Source organism: Gracilinanus agilis, chromosome X, assembly GCF_016433145.1.
Source record: "Gracilinanus agilis isolate LMUSP501 chromosome X, AgileGrace, whole genome shotgun sequence".
NCBI lineage: Eukaryota > Metazoa > Chordata > Mammalia > Didelphimorphia > Didelphidae > Gracilinanus > Gracilinanus agilis.
In genome coordinates this window covers 36094026-36117435 of record NC_058136.1, presented here as the reverse complement: position 1 = coordinate 36117435, position 23410 = coordinate 36094026, and the positions used below count along the sequence as shown (strand labels likewise).

Below are 23410 nucleotides of genomic sequence, written 5' to 3'. Positions count from 1 at the left end.
ACTACAAGTAGAAATGTTGCTTCTGCAAAATGAGATTGAAGATCTCTAAAGTCCTTTCCAATTCTCAAATTCAATGATTTCATCATAACTAGATAAGGAAGGGACTCTCCTCTACTTCTCTCTCTCCCCTTTCTCAACTGTAATATCAGTTGACTCTACAACCCACAATTTAGTATGTATATTTTAATATAAGTAGAAGCAGCTTGACTAGAGAACTATCCTAAGAGTCAGGAAGCCCAGGGTTCAAAGTCTGCCTCAGATGTGTACTAGACTAGTTTTATAATCTTTAGCAATTCACTTACTTCTCAGAAGTTGGCAAATCTTTCTAAAAAAGGTGATCATCTACACTGATGGGAGTTTCTTCCCCAAGGAGTATCCTAGACCAATGATCTCCTGCCTGGCCCCCCACCACCTACATATTAGACATATCTTATCAAGTGATCTGTAAGCACATGCGCACACCCCCATGGTATCTACCCCTCTGTCTTCAAAGAGACCATTGCCCACAGTGGTAAGCCTCAATAAGACTCCTCATGACTCTTCTTTGGCAATTGAGCAGCTGCCATGTCTTGAGCTTCTTCCCCTCTGCCATCCAGACTGTTCCCAGCTCTGCTGGTTGGAGGCAAAGGCAGCATGGAAAGAACACTGGATTAGTTATTATATCAATATTAATAAATTATATCCAATGAGATCCTCTTAGCACACAGTAGGCACCACATAAGTAATGTTTTTTCTTTGCTTTCCCCTTCTTTCTCCACCGTGTGACTTTGGCATGTTACAGAACCTCTCTGAGCCTATTTATCTGTGGAAGAAAAAGAATCAAATTCCTTACCATGCCTCCCTTTTAGTTAGATCTAAAATGTGAGCCTCAACTACCTCAAGTTTCCTGTAGTCACAAAACACCAAAAATCCCATTTTTTTCCAATTAAAAAAGTATCTTCTCCTTGCTCTTAAGTAGCCAAGCAAATGAGGCTTTCAGGAAATATCTGTTTGGCCTAATCCCCTTTATGTTCCAAGCCAGTCCTGCCCCATTAACTTGCTAGCAAACATTTTCCTCTGCATTCGGCAAAGTTCATCCCTCTAACTTACCCAACAGCATCCATCTCTTGGACGGCCCAGGCCTCAGGGAGAGAAAATAAATGTGGAACCACTGGAAGCTCTTTGAAAATATACCTGAATACAGGGAACTGTCCTAGTAGAAAATGGCAAAGACAAATGGGCCCTTTTCCAGATCCCGCCATCCTACTCTCACCAGTAAGTATGACAGAAGAGAAATAAGAAAGAAAACAGTTTTAATTGAGCTGGCACTTTTATGAAATGTTTATTTTAACAGGTCGACCTTCCCCCACCCCAAACTGGAGTTTCTTCTTGTTTCCATACTGTGTGTGGGTAATGACAAAAACAGCTGCTGACAAAGCTGAATAGAACAAACTATTTCAATAGAGTACGACTAACAGCGGCTTTAGCTTTTTTCTTTCTAAAGGCAAAATATAAATATGTGCGTATATTATACTCTACAGATCACAATAGTTTAGACACACTAAGGAAGTTCAAGTGAGATTTGACAACAGGCACACCCAGGAAACAAGAGGAGATGAGTTGCTTCTGGGGCTCTCATTGGCCCATCTTCTGGCCCCTGGTTGAGTCTTGAGGGAGAAACTTGCCTAATGCCAAGGAGAGAGGGACAAGGAAGCACTGCAGGGTCAAGTTTGATGGGTTGTACACAGGAACCAGCAGACAGGAAAGTGCTAACCTTTAGACATTGCTCAGAGCAGCCACCCCAGGGAGGATTTTGCCTGGAAGGGAGGAAATGCACATGGGAAGGTTACTCTAGGCCCATAATCAGACCTGCCTCTATTCAACTTTTCCTAGAACATATGGAACCTGGAACCACTCTTTAATATGTATACACCATGACAGTTGCCAACTGTTTCTCCTCTAAGTTTCCCCACCTATTAAAATGGATTCCAACTTCACAGCATTTTCTACAAAATTTATTTTTTTTCCAAATCTGGAAGAAACAAGTTCAAACACATCCTATTTTTGTGTGTGTTGGAGAGAGGAGGAGAAAGGGAACATCATGTATAAATATGCTAAAATGAAAAAAGTCCTCTAAATAGTGTGCAAATCCCAGCTGGCCCAGAATTTTCTAGCTTTTTCTTTGGCCAGTACAGCCAGACTCTTGAAAACTAATCACCTCTCAGCCATCCTGCCATATTACACACTGGTGTGAACAAAATTTCTATTCAATTAGCTGAAAGGAACGTCTCTTAAGTCATTATCCAAGTCATGTTAAGTCCCTGCTAGAGCGCTGCCAACAGCTGAGGAAACCCAAACGAGGCCTCAGGTCAATGTAATGCTGCAGAGATCACTTTTCATTTCTCCAACTAAGGATTGGAAAAGGTCATCTTACATAGCTGTCTGCTTTCAGGCAGATCTGCCCATAAATCACTACAGCAGATGTCTGGGCCAGGAGATAACATCTCACCCCCTTCTCAATAATGTCAGCTAAAAATTGACTATTAGCCTCATGAAAGGGGGTCAGCTCAAGGAACCCTGAATAGAGTGGCTAGCAAGGGTAGAGGGTAGAGGAAGCCGTGCCCAGCTGAACAATGACAAATTATGGCTTTTTGCCAGGCAAACTTTAAGACTCTAGCCCCAAATGGCCACATTGGGTACTCAAAGATTGTTGAATTTTCAAATAAAGGCACCAGATAGGCGATTCCACTTTTAAGTACATGTCACCTCCAAAAATTTCCCCAAATTAGCTGACAGTAGTAACAAATCAGAGACTACCAACCTACCCTCCTCACATCAAAACTGAACTTTCGGGAGGGGGGGGGCAGCTGGGTAGCTCAGTAGATTGAGATCCAGGCCTAGAGACAGGAGGTCCTAGGTTCAAATCCGGCCTCAGACACTTCCCAGCTGTGTGACCCTGGGCAAGTCACTTGACCCCCATTGCCTACCCTTACCACTCTTCCACCTATAAGTCAATACACAGAAGTTATGGGTTTAAAATTTAAAAAAAAAAAAAAAAAAAAAAAAACCTGAACTTTCCCCACCTTTCATTCTGTTTGCTGTCTCTAACCCCCAAGACAGGAGAAGCAAAGACCCTAGAAGACTCACCCTCCAGCAGCTCCAGACTGGCACCACCCCCAGTGCTCACATGGCTGACTTTGTCCTCAGTGTTCCATTTGGCACAGCAAGTGGCAGTATCCCCACCACCTAAGAGAAAAGTTGAGCATTACTTGAGCACTAAGGATGAAGCAATGTGCTCTTCACACTCAAAAGGAAACTGATGAATCCTTCCTTGGCTCCACACAAGGGTACCTCAGCTCCAGCCACTCATATGGCTTTCAATGATTTCCCCAGATTTAGTACCCAGAGAAGGTTCATCCCAGCTCTCCTAGGTGGGAGCCACGCATGCCACTTGGCCTAAAAAGCTGGCCTGTCCCTTTGTATGGCTAGGCTTTGGGTAGGTTCCCTTTACCTATGATAGTGATGCAGCCCCTGCTGGTGGCCTCCACCACATTGTTCATTAGCTCTTTGGTTCCCTGTGCAAAGGGTTCCCATTCAAATACTCCAACAGGTCCATTCCACACAATCTGTTTGGCCCGGGCCACAGCTTCTGCGTACTTCTTGCTGCTCTCAGGGCCACAGTCCAAACCCTAAGAAAGAGAAATGGAAAGCTGAGCCATGAAGGAAATGCACTTGGCCACCTAGAAGCAAAAAAAGCCTTTTTCTTCACCTTAAGGAGCCGTGATAGGTCCCTCGAAGGAACCAAAGGGCAGCCCCCAAAGTAGCTACTTGCTTATCTTGTACAGAAACTGATACCAATGAGAAGAAAAGAATATTAATTTCATTCATTTTATTAGCAGCTTACCTCCCTAGGAAAGGCCAGGTAGGTTAATTTTATATGTAACTTAAGTGTCTGCAAATGTGAACTTGTAGCAGTACTGAGACTAAAATGAGGAGCTGGTGGCCCCAGTTCTTTAGCTGGCTCTATGTCACTGTTTTCCAGGGAGCCTTCTTTCAAAGAAATAACACTATTTCAGTATTGGCACCTTCTCTCAAGGTGATCCCTTCCACACAGTAGACACTCAGTAAGTGAAGGTTAAATGAACAAATTCCTCTCTTGCCTCACAGGGCCTAACAAAGGGCCTCACCATCCATCCAGCAGGGATGCCAGAGGCCAAGGTGGCTTGGCCAGTCTTGGCATTCTCATCAAACTTGTCCGCTGTGACAAAGTCAACAGGCAAGGTGATCTTGACACCGTTCTTCTCAGCTTTGGCCATCAGGTCTTTGACGATCTTGGCCCCCTCTTCATCAAAAAGAGAAGTTCCAATCTGGAGAGGACAGACAGAAAAAATGAGGAGGCTATTTGCTAAGGACATACCCCCCCCCCAAATGATTGCTCCACAGAACAGATGGGAGCTAACAAATATTTCATCAATATGTAGGAGCATTGAAGAGAGAAAGGAGAAGAGCAAGTAGAGGGGGTAGTTCACCAGGATAAATGAAAATTTGAGGGCTGTGGAGTTGTTTTAGCACAGATAAGGTAGTTTGGAGTTTCCTTTTAGACATGCATAGGCAGCCCTGGTTTCATACCTCCATGTTGTTGAGCACCTTGAGGAAGGTGAAACCCATCCCACCACCAATGATCATTTCATTGACTTTGTCTAGCATATTGTTGATCAGCTGGATCTTGTCCGCCACTTTAGCTCTAAAGAAAAGAAAGAAGTGCCATCCAAATGAAGCTGGTTCTTGCCAACTCAGTGAAGTCAAGAGTCAGTAGGGAGGGAAAAAAATCATCTGGATTTTTTGGCTCCAGGGAAAGAAATGTACATGAATATCCCACAAAGGGGCATCCACTATCCAGGCATCAATATCCAAATCAACTTTGCACCATGGCACTCCTCCCCTCAAATTCTTTTGCATATGTATAGACCATGGAAATAATATTATTTATTTATTTATATTTGTGTGTATTGGTTATATATTTATTATATGTTTATATATAATAAATAATAAATAAAATAATCCCAGGGTTCAATTTTGTCCAAAGGCTCCAGTTAGGATACTCCAGGGGTTCTGGGCCAGGAGTACCACCTGTTTCTTAGCCCCAATTTATACCCTTAGGCATGGGTCCATTTGGTACTCCACTGAAGGCAGATGTACTGTTGCTCTAGAATAAGAGCAAAAAGCCAGAGACTAACCATGAACTTGAAGTCTAGCCTTCATTCTGAAAAGAACTCCATTTCCCCATATATACCTCCCCACTTAGCAAAACCCCACTCCAATAGGCTTATTTTCCTCCAAGGAGGGGCTGAGGAGGTCTTTTGCTTATAAAAAGGAAAGGAGAGCAAAGGAGATGGGTGCTTGCTATCCCTTTGACACATTTTCTTTTTGGAAAGAAAAGTGGTAGAAGATGTCTCCTCCAAAAAAGTCTCATCCAAACAAAGAGATTCAAGTGATAGGGCACTTAATTTCACCAGTAAAGCCCATATGCTACTTTTGCATGACTGGGAATTCACATCAAAATAATTCACAAGAGGGTCAATTTTTAAAAAAGAATGGGGGGGGGGGGCAGCTGGGTAGCTCAGTGGAGTGAGAGTCAGGCCTAGAGACGGGAGGTCCTAGGTTCAAACCCGGCCTCAGCCACTTCCCAGCTGTGTGACCCTGGGCAAGTCACTTGACCCCCATTGCCCACCCTTACCAATCTTCCACCTATGAGACAATACACCGAAAGTACAAGGGTTTTAAAAAAAAAAAAGAATGGGAAAGGGAAACATCAGCAGGAGACAAAGCTGGACTGTGATGTTTTAATCAGATTGTGAGAGTCTTGAGAACAGGGAATGTCTTGTCTTTCTTTTTATTCCCACTACATAGGGCACATAGTAGGTGCTTAATAAATAATTACTGCCAAGTTGACTTAAAACCAAATCAAACTTCAGTTCTGACTTTGTTCTCAGTTCTTTTAGTTTCCAAGCACCAATAATAGGTGGTCTCCATCCACAATCCCCAAATGGAAGGTAAAGACCTAGTAATTTAAGTCAATCTCAAAAAAAAAAAAAAGTCAATCTCAATGTGAGAACAGTTTCCAGGCAGAACTTTTTCAGAATATTCTTTCACTGTCTTTATTTTTTGAGGGAAAAGGGAATGTGAAAAGAGATAACAGTTCATTCCCACTAGAAATCTTCAGGATCCTGAAACTGTGCTTAGGGGGCCCAGCTCCTATGGGGTAGAGCTTCTGAGTTATCTAAAACACATTCTCAGGGTCAGTTTACACTGAGAAATGCAGAGTGTTTTCTGTCCCATGGACTCTTAAGCATTGCAGAGAAAGGTCATGGACTGCCAGTCAAGAGACTCAGAGCTGGCACACAAATGGCTTTGCCAGGCATGAAGCAGTTATCTCCCCACAGAACTTTGACCAGAGGAAGACTCATCTAGGTAGTCATTTCCTACCTCTTTTAGGGTAAAGGGGTAAATAAGTACCAAGCAGGGAAAAAGAACCATTTGAGAAAGTCCCAGGACTTTAACCACATAAAAATAAATACATTTTCTAGCTTTTTTCCATTGGGTGCAAGAGATCTTTTCTGCCTGCCCATCCACCTTCTTCATACAGGAGTGTGGTCAAGGCAAGGGCATACAGGGGCCTGAGAAATTTGAATTTATATGGAAACAATCTAAAGAGGGCTCCTCTTACCCGCCCAAGATGGCTAAGAAGGGCCTCTCTGGGCTCTCCAGGGCCTTGGCAAAATAAGTCAGCTCCTTCTTCATGAGGAAACCACTTGCTTTCTGGGGCAGATTCACTCCCACCATGGAACTAGGAGAGAAAGGACAAAGAAATGGCATTCATGTTTTAGACAATTCCAAGGCTAGCAGCAATCCATTCTGGAATACTGTGAGATTGTGATTTTCATCACATAAAGAGAGAACGATGCTTGGAAACAAGCTGAGCCTCTGACTCCTGGTTAAGGGCAAGAAGGACAAGCATGAGCAAACTGACTGATCCATACAGGTTCACTTCAGTGGTGTTTTGGAGTGTTGTGTCCCCATGCTAATGAACAGGGAATTCCACATTAACTTCTCATCATTGCCTGAAAAAAGTGAAACAAAGTCTTTCTTGCTGACCATCACAGAAATTTGAGCCATCCCTTCTTTTTCCAGGGTTTAATTCCCTAAGTCACTCGCAGCAGAGGATTTTTACCAAAAGTGAAAAGGATGGCTATATGTGCACCTAGGGCACCAGGAGATATTTGTAAATCATTTGGGGAACTGCCTGGAAGGAAGCAAGCTCTTGATAAATGCTTCCTCCTTCCTCCTCTCCTAGACACAGGCTACTATGCATTACAGTTATCTGTGCATGTCATTATCCTCCACAGTCAAATGCCACATCCTCCAAGCATGAGCTGTGAGAGAACAAGTCACTTACCTTTCTGGAAGGCAAGGGTAAGTATATTAACTAAATGGTCTCTATGGTCTTCCCACATCTAAATCCCATGATCTAGTCCTCCTGTCATTCTTTAGGCTCAAAATTCTTTACTAGCTCTTAGTGGCTTATTGGATAAATGTTAGAACTCTTCTGTTTTACATTCAAGGGTCTTCTCCAATATGGTACATATCACTTCCCTCCACAAACGTGATATTCCAACCATCCTGGACTTTCTGCCAAATGGGCCTTTGCTTATGATAATGCAGAGGCCATGTCCTCCCTCCCCTTTTTTATCTGTCTTCTTACTCATCCTTTAAAGGCCAACTCCTCCAGGAAATTCTCCCTGATCTCCCATTACTTTACTTTCCTCTCTCAGAATTCAGCATTTTGTTTTGTATCTTATTTATGTGCTTTAACATATGATTGGACAAGGAAATTGGGTTTATATCTCCTCTCCTTACCAGGATGAAAGTTCTACAGGGACAGGGATTGGGGTTTTATCTCCCTTTGAACCTAATAGCCCCCAAAATTAACCCCGAATTGCTCTCCTAGATGGTAAAAGACAAATCAAAGTTCTGAGAAGAAAGGCCCAACACAAAAATCCAGCTAAGTTACCCAATTCATGCTGTTTCTCTAGAGAACACATAGTACAGAGCAAGTCAAAACTCTCCCTCCATATGGACTTAAGCACAATAAATAATTAGCCAGCTGACGACAAGAGCTGGGGATGATTTCTCAATTTGTTTCCTATTAATGGCGTATAAGCTTTGGACCCCTGCCACTTCATGTGAGGGAGAGCTACCTTTCTCTTCTGGACTAGCATTTTCTATCAGATAATGTTGAGCTTTTATTGTCCCCTTTGGCTCAGGAAGGCCAAACATGAGCCACTGAAGGCATTATTCTAAGAACTGTGACATGACTCAACTTTTATCCCTTCTCTCATCTTGAGGGCAGATCAGCCCTGCCTTGGTGGGAAACAACACTATCAGGCTCTTGGCCCAGCATTACGGTGGAAGGAACTGGGTACCTGTGGGCACGGTGAGCAGTACCAAAAGCATCATTGACATAGATATCCCCCAGCTTAGAAAGGGAAGCTTGGAAGGCTTCTACTTTGGCTGGATCCGCTTTGATCTGAGAAAATAAACACAAGGAATCATCAGTAACTCAGAAAGCAAATGAAAAAATATTCCTACCATCATTAAGTGTTCTCTAGAAGAAAAAAGAATATATCAGAGATAATCTTATTTGACATCTCTAAAGACCTAGGATAGGTAGATATAATTTTTTTTTAATTGCCAACAAGATCATATGTTGTTTCTTCTCCTCTCTCTAATGCTTTGCGTCTCTATGGGATAATGGCAAGGGCACTAGGCTCCACTTGGTCCAGACTATCCCCATCCCAGCTGTCACTTGCTAGCCAGCAATTCTTGAAAAGTCACTTTATCTCTGTGGGCTTCAAATTCCTCAGCCATCAAAGGAGGCCCCTGGACTTTTGTGTGCTTATATATTTCCTCCCCAAAACTGCATACACTTAAGCCATTCTAGGGCTCAGCTTCTTGATGGTCTTGACCTCAATGAGCCACTGATCCCCTTGGTTTTTCTGGTTTCCAGTCTCATTTGAATATATCTGCTTTTGTTCTACATCTCACACCAACTGCTATGTATTAAGGTACTTCTTTCATAGTGCAGAATCCCTCACATAGGTTCCTCACAGAAGCAAGAACAGCAGGCCAAGACAAAGTAGAAAGCAAATGAGACTGTGGCAATGATGATGATTTAGAGTAAAGCTGGAGTTGGTTACAGTTGTACATGGCTTCCTGAACAGCCTGAAATAAGTGGGCCAAAACAGAGAATCGCAAAGAAATAAAATATCATTTGAATCACTCAGGACACTCCCCAAAGGGATGGCATGACACTTCCTAAAAGGTCAGGGTATGAGGTGCCAAATTCAGATGAAAACATACAAGAAAAAGGCAGCCATAGGACAGCAGACGGGAACCAAACACTTTTAGTACACTGACATGTAACAGTCAAAGACCAGGATATAGAACCCAAACCTAGAGTGTTCCAAAGAAACCCAGCAGGGCTATTTCCAAAATGACCTAATCCCAGCCTTTCCCTGTATATGGGGAACCTGCCTTAGAGCTGGTGGAAACAGGCTAAAATGAATTATAAGTTTTCTTCAAATCACCCAGAGAATCAAGAGAAGGGGGAGTAATTGAGATACTAATTTAATGCTCAGCCTATTGCCTCAAAAATCTTCCAAAATGGCATTTGCTATTGAGGAATAAAAGGCAAGAAGCCACGCAAGTCAGGTCAAGTTACATCAACAAGCACTCACTATTCAAGTGTTTAGTATGTTCCAGGCACTGGACTAAGTAAAATGGACACAAAAACACTGTCCTTACCAAATGCGCATCAGCTATGGGGAGGGGGGGAGGGGGGGTGAAGGGGAAATAAGAGCATGAATCATGTAACCATGTTAACTTTTCTAAAAAATAAAAATTATTAAATGAAATTACCCTCCTCCAGGAGCTCATATTCTAAGGGAGGAGGCAATATTCAAACAATTAGATAAGCACAAGACAAATAGAGTTGGTGGAACACACTAGGGGAGGGAAAGGCATTAATAGCTGGGGAGGGTGGGACCTGAAGAAGGTAGAATTTGAGTTCTGAAGAAAATCAGGAAAACTAAGAGGCAGAAGTGAGGAAGAAGAGCATTCCAAGAATGAGTCACAGTCAAAGCAAAGGTGCAGAGATGGGAGACTGGAGTATTCTGCTGGAGGAACTGCAAGTAGGCCATGTGTTGCTAGAACAAAGAATTGGGGTAGGGGTGGGGGGTAAGGTTAGGAAGAGTTTTAAATACCAAATAAAGAGTTCATATTTGATTCTAGAAGTAATAGGGAGCCCAGGGAGCTTGTCAGTGGAATGGAGGATTGGAGATCCAAGTAGAAGGTGATGAGAGAGAGCCCAACTTTGAGCAGAGTATGTGGAGAGAAGGAGGCACATGAGAGATGTTTAGAAAGTAGAAGTGCCTCCAATAAGCAAGTCAGAAGGTTTACATTCTAAGACTTCTTCATAAGCATTCTCTGTAAGAGGCAGCTCAAAGGTCAGGTACTAACTAGCACCACTGTTCAGGTAACTACATGGAAGATCCAGGAAGTTAGGTGATTTCCACAAGGTCACACAGATACTAAGCCTTCTGATTCCAAGACATGCTCTTTCCTACTCCGTGATATGAAATCCCACTTAATTAAATTCTCCAACTAAGAAAAGGGTAAGAGAACCCCTGCCCACTTGGGACTGGTCAAATAAATGGAACACAAAGATTTTTGGAGCAAAGTACTCTACAGTAGAGGTGTCAAACTCAAAAGAGAAGCAAGATCCCTGTGCCGCATACTGACTTAGAAAACCACGAATTACGGTTATCTGTGTTGTATTTGTATTAATTTTGTTCAATATTTCCCAATTATGTTTTAGTCTGACTCTAGACACTACCAAGTTTTGTTAGCAGTCTGCCAGTTTGATACTTTGGCTCTACAGAAAAGGGATGGGCAGCCCCTCAAAGCCGCCTTCTATGGAAACTTTGATTGGCTTTAGGAATGGTACTATAAAGCAGGTGAGAAGGCCTGGTGAGCTATGGAACTAGACAGCCAGCTTGTAGTAGACAGAACATTATAGAGCCCCACCAAAAGGCATTGCTGAGTTCCTCCTTGGGGATGCAACTAACTTGCTTTCTGCCACTTTCAAACTCTCCAGCTGAGACTTGGGTTTCAGTGGGAAAGGGCAGTTAAACTGTAGGTCAGCATTCTACTACTACTACTGTAACAAGAGGATGCCAAAGATAGGAGAGGGCAGGATCAGGGCTCCTGGTGCTAAGAAAAGAAACTGCTTAAAAGCAGGCACTCCCCCCTGCTGACCTTAAGAAAATGTCAGATGTGCAAAATGAGGCCAAGACACTTGGCCTAAAACTTCTGCTTGTTCCAAGGCAATCAAGACCTTAAAAGCAGAAAGTGCTAAGATCACCTCTGGCTCCTCCTCTATCTCTCAAGACTCAGCTTTTCTTTCTGTAAATTGGAGGGAAGAGCCATTTCTGCCTAATTCGAAGATATTGCGAAGGAAGATACTTTAAACACTTCAAGAGAAATCCTTCTGTAAGCCCCTCCTGCAATATTTTACTGGAGAGAGCTGAGGGAGGAAGTACTTGCTTTGGGCTGCTGGACAGAGGGGTGCGGCATGCAAAAAATGTCCTCCGGAACTGGGAAGAGGGTCTCCACCAATGCTGCCTTAGGTAATCTGGCCATGAGCATATCATTTACCTGCCTCCTCTAAACCAAGTATGCACATATAATACCAGGCAAGATTATGTCACTGTGTAAATGTTGCTCAGCCTAGTAACTTAACCAATACCACTCTGCATTCCTTTTGTCCTCCCCACATCAGAAAAAACATTAAAAGCACTCGGAATCATGCCAGAAACTCCCACTACCTTTCCAGAGTGATTCTTCCATTTAAATCATATTCTAGCAAAATATAACCACAGCATCAAGAATAATAATGCTTAAAGAGAGCACCTTGCCTACCAAAATCTTGTCTCTACCACCCTTTACATAGCCATCCCTTCACCTTCCACTCATCAGATATAGTACTCAGTGGCGTCTAAACAGAATGATTTACCTTGTTCCCAGAAGCATCTTTGCCTTTCCCTTCTTCTTCTACATGGAAGCGGAGATTCTCCAGCAAAATGATGGAACCATTGGGTGGGTTAGCACAGGCTTTCTCTACTTCTGGACCCACACAATCCTTCAGAAACAGAACATCTCTGGGAATCAAGAGAGGAGTTCAGAGAAATGAGTGGACTGAACACTAAAAACCGGTAACAAACATGCCTGTCAACATAACTCAACATAGAGTCCACTCAGCACCCAAAGTCCAGTACTTACTTGCCCATCAAGGATTTGAGCTCCACAGCCACTGGCTCCAAAGAGTACTTCTCAGGCATAGGGATACCATCAGGCCGGCCCAAGTGGCTCATGAGAACAACAGACTTGGCTCCATTATCCAAACAGTAGTTGATGCTAGGAAGAGCAGCTTTGATTCTGTAAACCAAAAAGTGAGAGGTAATAAAGAGAAAACATTTCTACCAATTAAGAAGGACCTTTGCTTCATGAGATACTTCCTGAGAGTAGCCTCATGACATCTCTAAAATAAATGTTATTTATCTAGGATAATAATCTTATCCTGATCTTCTGATTACCAGTAGACTTCTACATCATGTCAATGTGGTAGATATCTGAAATGGACAAGATGGTAGGGAAGGAGGCAGACTTTTTTCCTCTCTTAAAAGATGTTTTAATTTTAAAAATAAATACAAACCAGAAATATTAAATAAATCAAAATGATGCAATTTCATATGCCTGTTACATTGTTAGTTTATTAACTATATATTTATGTATAGCTTTATATATTTTTTCATGTTATCTCATTTGGCATATTTAATCATAAAGTGACCCACAAAAGTTTTAGACATTAAATATTATTCTAGACTGAGTTAGAAGATACCAACTTGAAGCAACAACTTTAGACCAAGGAAACTATTAACATTATAGTCAAACAAAGAAAACTGTTTTTTTTTTACTTTGTGTACCCACACTATCAAAGTGGATTCAAAAAGCAAGCATCTTCAGAAAAAGGAGCTGAGGAAGAAAAAAAGGGGGAGCAAAATTTACTGGAGTCCAGGATCAGAAGGACAAAGTATTTGAAAAGATCTTTGGGTCCATTTCACTGTTGTCTTTAGGCAAAATTCCATGCCAGACAAAAAGAGAACCATAAATACTAATTAGATTGGGAGATGGAAGGAATGAGAAAGATTAAGGAACTAAGGATGCTAAGTCTAGAAAAAAGGATTACTATCTAGAAGAAGGATTAGATTTGGTTGAATGTGGCCAGAGGAGAAATAAGTGATAGGGGAAAGCTCCTAACAGAACAGTTCCAAAATAGAATGATGTACCTCCAGCATTGGGAAAGGAGTTCCCTTTTGGTAGAGTTATTCAAGCAAAGGCTGGATTGGATGCCTTCTTGTCAGATTCTTGCTCAGGTACAGAGGGGATCCCTTTAACCTGTCAAGATGCTATGCTTCTATAAATACAACTTCTGTCATACGAAATCTGGTCTTATCAGCCTCATTTGCTAACCTAATTCTAACATCAGTCTCCATTTTTTCTGAGTTACATTTTTATAAATTTCACTTCTGAAAACAAGAGGTTTGCCCAAAGATAGGCTTCCTACCCTTTCACACATTAACTTAGCTCTGAATTTGGTGCCATTCCCAAAGGCAGACTTCTTTGGCATGCTCCAGAAGATGGAGGAATCCAAAGGAGGCAAAAAGAGTAAGAAGCAGTATGAGGCAGACTTCATCACCATGGTGCAGCAATCACCCTTGGACCAAAAGCTTCAAGATAGTAATATTCTGCAACATTGGAAAGCATCCTTCCAGCATCAAGTTATCAAATGTAGTATCATTTGTAACTGAGTCTTGGAGCCAAGAACACAAATTATTCTTGCTTGGGAATAAAATTTGGTCAGTATTTTTAAAAAATGAGATACTCATATTTTTTGTTTGAACATCTGGGGGGGGGGAAGCCTCATTTAAGCACACAGGTGCTTAAATTCAGGTGTAGCAATTACTAAAATACGCAACAACGTTCCTACTATGTATTTCTTTAGATACCATTTTGGGACAATGAAGGCCAGGAAACAGGACATCTTAAGTATTCATCATTCGAAAGATTTAAAATATGCCCAATGGGGAGGTAGGGGAAGGAGGAAGCATCTTCAGAAAAATAAAAGGAGGGGTGGAACATTGTCCCCAATGGAACTGTTTAGGTTTTAGGGTTTTTTTTTCCCTCTATCATATCTCCAGATTATGATATACTACAAATCAAACTGTGAGGAATTAGATGGAAAAGAGTTTGTGATCTAAACAGCTCTTCTAACATTCTTTAATGATATTTATTAGAAATCATCTGTTTACAGAGATGTGCTGAACCTGGGTCTGTGGACAGATGGGTTGGAGACAGGGGAGGATCATGAACTTGGCCTGGGGGGAGGGGAGGGGAATCCATTTTTACTAACCTCCCATTTCCTTTGTAATCCTCTGCATTTTATTTTGTGTATTGAAAATCATTAGAACATCTTAAGTATGTACAATATGCCTGGTACTGTGCTAAACACTGGAGATACAAAAAAAGAAGCAAAAGATAGTCCTTGCCCTCAGAGAGTTTCCAAGGTAATAATTTCCATTATTCTCAGGAGAGGTCCAGGCTTCCTCAGACTGCCAAAGGGGTCCATGACACAGAAAGTGGCAAAGCCCTGCTTTATACACTTGCCCACAACCCCAACTAGGCCCAAGGGATATGCATAGGGACTTTACCTCTGATTGTTGGTTATCTCTTTGTTCTTCATGGGAACATTAAAATCCACTCTGCAAAGAAGAAAAGTTTCAAGGTCAGACACCAGGAATGAACTATAGATAGTATAGGTGGGACAGGCCCCTTCACAGAACCACTTAGATCACCTGGAAGCCATCTTAATTGGTAAGATACTAGATTTCCAGGATTAAAAAACTGGAATAATCTCTGCCTAGGCAACATACATCTATGCTTGGGTGGAGGCTTATTCTGAAGGCAACCAGATAAATAATCAGTTCTAAGAGCAATCAAATCACTTTGCTGCTTTCTCAAAGTTCTCACAGGTATAATCACTGAAAATGAAAAAGATCAAGAACTCAGCAGGGAAATTAATAGCCTGACTAAAAAGACTATCACTCCCTTGTGGATTCTCTCACAACTATTGAGAAGCCCTGGGATTTGGAAACAAAAATAAAACAACGAACTGTCCAATATTCACAAGTTATCCAAATAAAGGCACCAGGTTGGCCCTTCAAGCTCAAGGAGAAGTATTGTCAGGTCTACTTTACTTAGAAGAAAGTGATTCTGTCCTGGTCACACTAGCCAACCCATTAAACACAACATTTTTCAGATGCCTGTCCTTAAAATTCCCCTACACACTAGACCAGGGTTTGTCTGCCAATTCTTGCTGTATGGTTAAATTAAGATGACCTATATATTTCTCCTGACTCCTTGGCACCCCAGTCTTATTTCACAGGACCACAGCTGTAGAGCTAGAAAGGACCTTGGAGGTCCATGCTTTATAGATGAGGAAACTGAGGCACAGAGAGATTAAGTGACAGAATCACACAGCCAGTATCTGAAGTGGGATTTGAATCTAGATCTTCCCAACTCCAATCCAGGATCTCCACCTACTATATACCACAAGGCTTCTCATGTTTCCATCTACCAAAAAAAAAAATAATATGTGGTGGTATGATGCTTCTTGATAAATATATACTGCAAGAATTTGATCATTCACATAAGTTTTCCCTCTCAAGAATTCCCAAACCAAAAAATCCACCTGATCAAGACTGACCCTAGGAAGAAGCTGGGTGGCTCAGTGGATTAAGTCAGGTCTAGAGATGGAAGGTCCTAGGTTCAAATCTGGCCTCAGACACTTCCCAGGTATGTGACCCTGGGCAAGTCACTTGATCCCCATCTCCTAGCCCTTACCACTCTTCTGCCTTGGAACAAATACACAGAATTGATTCTAAGAGAGAAGGTAAGGGTTTTTAAAAAAAAAAAAAAAAGATTGACCCTAAAAGCCTTTCCGGAGCTTGCAAGGATCTACCAGAGTTTTAGAGTCTGCTACTATAAAGTGATAGTTCATGTTTCCATAGGACTCTCAAGGTTACAAAGCCTTCCACATGTGATGTTAGCTGATTCTCCCAATTACCAAGATGTTATTCATTTTACAGAAGAAATTGAGGCTGGAAGTCAGTTGTAACCTAGTATATCTAAGGTGGGGCTCTGATTCAGGACCTTCTGACTCTCCAGAACCTAGAAATGGCCGCTTTTTTAAAAAAATCACAAAGTTCAGGTAGTTGAGAGAAGGTAATCAACCCTAGATAGATGGTTTTGTTGAACTCTTTTTCTTTGCTTGTGGGAGGGGGAAGGTGTAAATATTAGAAAGTGACTGTATTATCATAAGTCATCATAGAATACTAAGAACTTTTCATAAAAATCAAGAGAAGGGAATTAATGAAGGAAAGGAGTACAAAGTCTTGCCTTACAGGTCTGAGCTCCATCCCACAAGGCTAAAAAATGCTTCTCTAGAACTACAGCAGGGGAAGGAATGATTCAGGTATTATATTAAAACAGCAGGAAATCCCAGAGTGGTTCAAATGAGAAATAAAATTCAAGAAATTAGAAAGAACTTCCAGTTGGAAAATAGAGCTCAATGCAAAAAAACAAATGAAAAAAAAAAAAAACACAATTAGGAGTAGGAAAAATCAAGTGGTTTGATTTAAGGAACTTTTTCAAAAGACTATATACACTGCTGAGGAAAGAGATCTGTATGGCAGCAGGTGGTTTCAGGCTATTTGATTGGATCCCAAGCATCTGCTTTTAAATATCACAAGCAGGGAACCAGGCCAGCTTCAGTTCACATTTCAAATAGGATGAAGAGTATTCTATTTTCATGGTTCAATATCCCACAAAGCCTGCAGAAGGCCCAGGGTGAAAAAGCTAAGGGCAGGAGGGGCTGAAAGAGCTAAAGTTTCCTTCTCCTCCTCCAACAAAGAAGTCTTAGCAGTGGTTCCCAAACTTTTTTGGCCTACCGCCCCCCCTTTGCAGAAAAAACATTACTTAGCGCCCCCTGTCACATACTATCACCGCCCCTTAAGAGTTATTCACTGCCCCCAACTGTACCTGTGGCCATCACCACTCCCCTAGATCACTGCAGCACCCACCAGGGGGGCAGTGGTGCCCACTTTGGGAATCACTGTCTTAGAGGGAAGGAGAGAGAAAGGAGTATGGGGTAAGGGGGACAGTGTCAGGTAAGAGACATTCACCTGCTAGATTCACATTGCCACCACTGGAATGGACCCTACCCTTTCCTCATCGCATTCTATAGTCTTACCTTTCCTGTTCACTGGAACACAACTACACAAAGCCCCTTTTACCCATTCATCTCGTTATCCCCTCCCAAACTTCTCTCAAGCTAAGTCAAAAGACTAGACCTCCTCATTCCCTATCCAAACTGAAAACACAACCCTTATTTAACATCGGCCTCATGTATAGAGGGACAGCTTCACTTCTCTAACTGTTGGTCTCTTCCCCTATAAACTGGAGCTACTGTCTGTACCAGGGGTCAGCAAGGTATGGCTCTTTCTGCAGGAGTCATAAAGTCCATTTCTTTTCAGGCACTGTTACAGGAGCACACACTGTTACAGGAGCGCGCATTGCAAGCCCTCTACTGCTCTCACGAAATTACATTTTAAAAAATGTGGCATTTATGGCTCTCACGGCCAAAAAGGTTGCCAACCCCTGGTCTGTACTATCTACATTAGGAGGAAATTGTAAAGAAAGGGATTTTTTGAAACTGGAGAGAACTATATGAATGCAAGGTAACTGTGATAGGATCAGAATCAGAAAGTTAACAAGAGACTTGTTTTACCCAGGGTTTTCAGATTCAGGGTTAAAGTTTTGGGAAGGGAGTAGAAAGAAAAATAAGTTTACAAGACTAGCTACAAGCTAGAGAAAATGGTTGCTAGGCATTGATATTACTTTAAAATGGCTCAAGACAGGGAAATTTTTTTAAGTCTCCCAACTGCTCAACCCAACTTTGACCAGCCATTGGGTGTCTACTCCAGTATTCATAGAAATAAAGTGTTGTAGGGGAGCAAAACAAAAACTTGAAACACTCTGGCTGCTCCCTGCCTGAGGGGTGGCTAAATAGATTATATAATATAATGTGAGTGTTTTAAGTGTGCCTTCAAAAATGATGACTATGAGCAATTCAGAGAAACATGAGGACTGCTATGAATTGTTTCCGAGTAAGGTAAGCAGGCTCAGGAGAGTGATATGTATGATTATAATAACGAAAATAACATCAAAACAGCTTGAAATTCTAAATTACTTAAATTTAACTAATCTTGGCTTCTCCTGAGAGAACACAAGGAAATACACTTCCCTCCTTTCAATGGAGGTGGGAGACTACAGGTGTTAAATGTGGCATGTGTTATCAAATTAAACTGGTGCCACTAGTTGCTTTTGCCTATAAGTTTTTCTTTTCTTGTGTGGGCGATAATCATTAGGTAGCGGGGAGATAACCAGTAATGGTGGTGATATAAAACCCCAAAGATAGAAATTAAAATTTCTTTAAAATAGGATGGCTCCAAACCAGAGGTGTACCAATAAGTGTTGAACGAGCCATGCTTTGAAGTTGAAGCTGCATTAACATTTTCTCCATCACTTTCTTTAGTCTGGGCTGTCAGGGTTTGCCATTAACAAGCATGCTCCCTTGAGCAGGATTAAGCTGGAGCCAACAGACCCCTGATCCAAACAGCATTCTCTTACTACCAGTTAAAAATAAGCCAGTTCTGCTCTCATCCTCACTTTCGAAGACACTCTCTGTCAATGTGCAAATATGTTCCTCAGAACTGGTAAGGACCAGAGTTCACCTGTAATATGCAAGATCAGTAGACTAGGGAGTGGGTTTTTTGGGCAGTCGTCCCCAACCATAAATCAGTAACCCTGTGATAGCCAGCTCTTTCCTCTTAGCATGCTGAGGCAGAGGTAGTACATGTGTTGGAATCATAGGCAGGGAATGAAATCAGGTGACTCACACAACCACAAGTCAGCCAGAAACTCAAAAAGGGGAACACCCCAGGTCTCTAGATGGTTACCAACTACAAGATTAATCACTAAAACCTGCTTCTTGAAGACTCCCAGGTCTATTTCTCAGAGCAAGGCAAGTTTTCCTCTTAGCTCTTCCATCTTTCCCCTTTGGACTGCCACAGGCATCTTACCCATACTTACCCTCACTTTAACCACAGCTCTCTTCCCTCACCCAAGGCAAAACTGGAGCTTGCCTTGCATACAGATAGGCCTGAGGTTCATAATCTCCATTCTCTAACCATGTGGTGGGATAGGTGAAGGCCTGGGAGGCAGGAGACAGGTTCTAGTCTTAACTACTACTCACTACTAACAAGTCACAACCTCTCTTGGATAAGTCAACCTCTTTGTTCACACATCTATACAATTAAATTTTATTAAATAATCTCTAAATTGCTGTTCCAGTTCTAATTGCTTAACTGTCTATGATTCTAATCTCTATTGCCCCACCCATGTCATATAGTCTTATCCTCCCTCTATCTTCAGAGAGACAGAGACAGTGAGATTCAGATTCAAAAAGAATGCAAGTCCTTTTTTTCTCCCTTCTATTCTCAGCTTCCACTATTCTATGGCTTCCACTTGGCCTCCATTTTCATCCAGAACACATCCCAGACTGTCAGGCTGCAGCATTCTGGAGGAAAAAAAGCAAAGAAAATGAGGAAAGAGGTGCTTACAAACTGGTGAAGAGTTGGGAGGGAGAAGGAAATGACAACGTATAAAAACGGCACCAGAGTTTACTCATAAGGTTGAGAAAACCACAAGGCACTAGCTGCCCTTTCTTAACCATATTTTCAGCACACAAGGCCATGTTATACATCCCAGACAGGGTGCCTGAAAAGTGGACAAACCTCACAGTTCTCTCTGCTGGAGAGGAAAAAGCAGGAGGTGAGGGGATCAGGGCTCTGAGCTACTGCCAACAGCTACCACAGGAGCAGAAAAGCAAAAGCGAATTGAGTTGGCAGCAAGCACATGGCTGACTGGGCCTACTGAAAAAGTGGGCCTAGTCCCACAATCCCAAGTGTGATTCATTGTCCAAAAGACCCACACAAAATGAGCAGAAAATAAAATCTCCTGACTTCCTCAGCAGCCACACAAATACAATGTTCTTGATCACAAGCTTTGGCATACAGAGGGGCAAAGTCCAGTTTCCAGCAGACAGGAGACCTAGGACACAGACAAGCCTCTGCCACCAGGGTGACCTTGGACAGATCATTTTCTTTTGGGGCCTGGCTAATTCCTCTCAGGCTCTGAGCTAAATTAGGTAAAACTTTGAGCCTTGAAGGAAGATGCTTATCATATCAGGTCCAGAGGGAAAGATAAGCACCTACCACTTTTCTTCAAGCTCAATCTGGTTAGTACCAGAAATCAAAGTTCTATTTTCCCATATCTCGGGGCAAGAGAGAAAGCCTGGGGCTGCAGATAGAGGCAAGCCACCAGCAATGTAATCTCTAGGCCCCCATCCCATCCCACCCCTCCTGCAGAGGAAGAATCAAAAGCAAGTGAAGGTGACCTTGAGAAGCCTAGAGATGGGGTGAGGGGAAGGGGAAAAGGAAACAGAAAAGCCTGCAACATGACTGCACATAACCATCTACCTTTCAGAGTTCCAGGCTTGCAGTCTCCAATACATTACCTAGGAAGAGCCCTTATAGGAAACAAAAGCATCTTAGCTTTAATTTTTACAGTATACAGATTTGATGGCCTGTCAAGACAAATGTGGACACCAGAAAAACCGTTTGTGCTGCTGGATGATTGGGATGATGCACGGCAACGCTGGGATCATATGTTGCCCAACTTAAGCCATAGCTAAACTAGAGATGGGGAGTGCCCATAAAATGATCTCCTCAAGTCTCTGCCCAGAGTTAAAATTCCTCAGGGAGTTTAGGTTCTGTTTCTAAATAAATGTTCTGGGATGCTAAAGGAATAGCATGGTGAAGGGACTTCCCCACTGCCTGAAGGATCTGTTTATAGAGGACCAGAAGGTCTATCCAGACTAGGAGGGACCCTGGACCAATAAACACATCCTGACCTGTCAATCAAGTTTTTCCTTCAAAAGGAAAGATGACGAATTGCAATGGAATATACATAAATGGCAATTCAATGGCTGGCTTCCATTTGCTCTTTTGATAACAGATGGGGGGGAGCCTTAAGTCATTCTACTTTACATCATTTTACAGAGGGAGAAACTGAGGCTGAGACACGTGACCACCCAAGGTCACACAGGTGGAAGAGCCAAGCTCTCTTCACTCAGTCTAAACGATGCTTCCTTCTAGTCATTAATCTGGGTTGGGTTTTTTCCACAACTCCCAAAATACTAAATGGTGGGGGTTGGGTTTCAGAAGATTTGAATTCAAGTTCCGTTTCCAAGTCCCGGGGATGGGGGGGAGGGCAGGGAGGGGGAATCCCATGCTTCCGGGCTCTAGTTTTTTCATATGCAAAGTGGGAATAATACCACTTGTACTTCCCACCTCACAAGAATGAGTTGAGAAGCAAATTTATGTTAAGCACGTTATAAGCAGTTGCAGGAGAGAAGGAATGCCTGGCAAGACAGTACACAGAGCACAGGAATCTCAATTCGAAAGAAAAACAAGGGAAAGAACCCGGGTCCGAGGCCCAGCTCGACTATTTTCTAGCTTCGGGTCAATGGACAAATTCCCCACCCCCCACCTCTTTCTCGGAGCCTATTAGACTAGATGACCTTTAAGATCTACTCAGGCTCTGGCTCTAAAAGGATTATCCGAAGATCCCGCACCCACACTCAGTTGTCAGAGGCATAAATAAGGGGACCCAAGGGCGGGAGGACTAAAGGCTCATCTAAAAATTGGCCCAATGCGGTGGCCCCAGGCCGACCCAGAAGCCCACGGACCTGTTCCACAAAGCTTCGAGGGAGAATGGCGGGCAGCACCTCGCACCCCCACCCCCCTATCCCCACATCTTAATTCCAAGGGCTTGGAGCCACTCTTCTCTCATACCTACCCAATGGTGACTGAGCAGCTGAAAAAAAAAAAAAAAAAAAAAAAAACGGGCCTCCTCTCCTCCCGGGGCTGGGGGGAAGCATGGTCCAAAGGAGTCCCCATTCCTTACGTAATACCTGGGGCCCACGCGGGCCCCACCTGGGGGCGGGGGGAGGGGTGGCCTTTGGGGGCCCTTCCAGGAGCGGGGATCCCCCAGTGCCCGCAGGATGGGGCCAACGCCTCACCGGGCGAGGAATCCCGACCCCACAGAGGCGGCACTGGCCGGGGGGACCCGAGAGGCAGGGAGGAAATGAGCCTAGCGGCCTTCAGTCAGGAAGAAGCAGGAATGCCCACACCCTGACTCGCCCAAACACTTAGAGGGACCTCTGGGGGCCCAGAAGGGAGAGGAGGGGGCCAAGAAGGAGGTTCCCCGCAGGAGGAGCGGCTGGGAATTATTACCTCATGATGACCCTTTTCCCCTTCAGGTCCACCTTGTCCAAGGTCAGTTTGTTGGAAAGGGACATGTTGGCGACGAGGATAGCAAGACGCGGCTGCTGAGAATGCGGCTGTGGGTGCGGATGCTGCTGCTGCTGCGGCGGCGGCGGCGGCGACTGGAGCTCGGGCTGCCTGAGCTAGGGACTTCTCTGAAGACCGGGGTCAGCGCCTTATGCCAAGAGCCCAGTGCCGTGCACCTCGAGGAGCTCCTCCAAGCCCCGCCCAGCCTGCAGAGGTTCCCGAAGCCCCATTGGACAGGGCCAGAGGCAAGGGACCCTGTCATTGGTCCGGCCCGTCCTTCGTAAGGCTGGTGGGGTGAGTGGGCAGGGGTGACGCACAAAGTAAGATTGTCACGTCCCGCACGCAGCCCACTCCCAGGGAATCCGGCTGGGCGGGATAGGGCGGGGCCCAGGGAGAAAGAAAGTGAAAAACTACTTTCGGGGGTGCTGGGGCTGGCCCCACGGAAGTAGGGCTGTGGGCCCCAGGCTGCTACCGGAACTGCACCCTAGGATACCAGCCTGGCCGGCCAAAGATGCTGTACGCCACCAGTCAACAGACTTTTCGTTAATGCTTACTAGGGCGCTGGTCACTTTGGGTGCAAAGACTACACCAAAACAGTCTCTGCCCTCAAAAAGTTGGATCCAAACGGGACGCTGCCCAGCTAGCGACCCAGGAATGGGCAAAGGGCGGGGACCCAGGCTCTGACACCTACAAACTGACCCGGGACACAAAAGGCTACA

The 23410-nt window shown here is 43.5% G+C and overlaps 1 protein-coding gene across 1 annotated transcript; it reads right to left on the bottom strand.

Annotated features, from left to right (window-relative positions):
- Nucleotides 1-1296: 1296 nt before the first annotated feature.
- On the bottom strand, nucleotides 1297-22851 carry PGK1 (phosphoglycerate kinase 1). Its single transcript, XM_044682980.1, has 11 exons — nucleotides 22635-22851; nucleotides 14868-14918; nucleotides 12379-12534; nucleotides 12113-12257; nucleotides 8463-8566; nucleotides 6707-6826; nucleotides 4609-4723; nucleotides 4167-4346; nucleotides 3491-3668; nucleotides 3127-3225; nucleotides 1297-1796 (listed from the first exon to the last, which is right to left on the bottom strand). The coding sequence occupies exons 1-11, from the start codon at nucleotides 22697-22699 to the stop codon at nucleotides 1756-1758; spliced, it is 1254 nt and encodes a 417-aa protein (XP_044538915.1). The 5' UTR covers nucleotides 22700-22851; the 3' UTR covers nucleotides 1297-1755.
- Nucleotides 22852-23410: the final 559 nt, after the last annotated feature.

Coding starts and splice junctions, on each gene's coding strand:
- PGK1 (XM_044682980.1), bottom strand. CDS start 22,699: ATGTCCCTTTCCAACAAACTGACCTTGGACAAGGTGGACCTGAAGGGG. Junction 4,347..4,608: donor AGGTGCTCAACAACATGGAG/GTATGAAACCAG, acceptor TGTCCTCTCCAG/ATTGGAACTTCTCTTTTTGA. Junction 1,797..3,126: donor CAGTCTGGAGCTGCTGGAGG/GTGAGTCTTCTA, acceptor CCTCCCTTCCAG/GCAAAATCCTCCCTGGGGTG.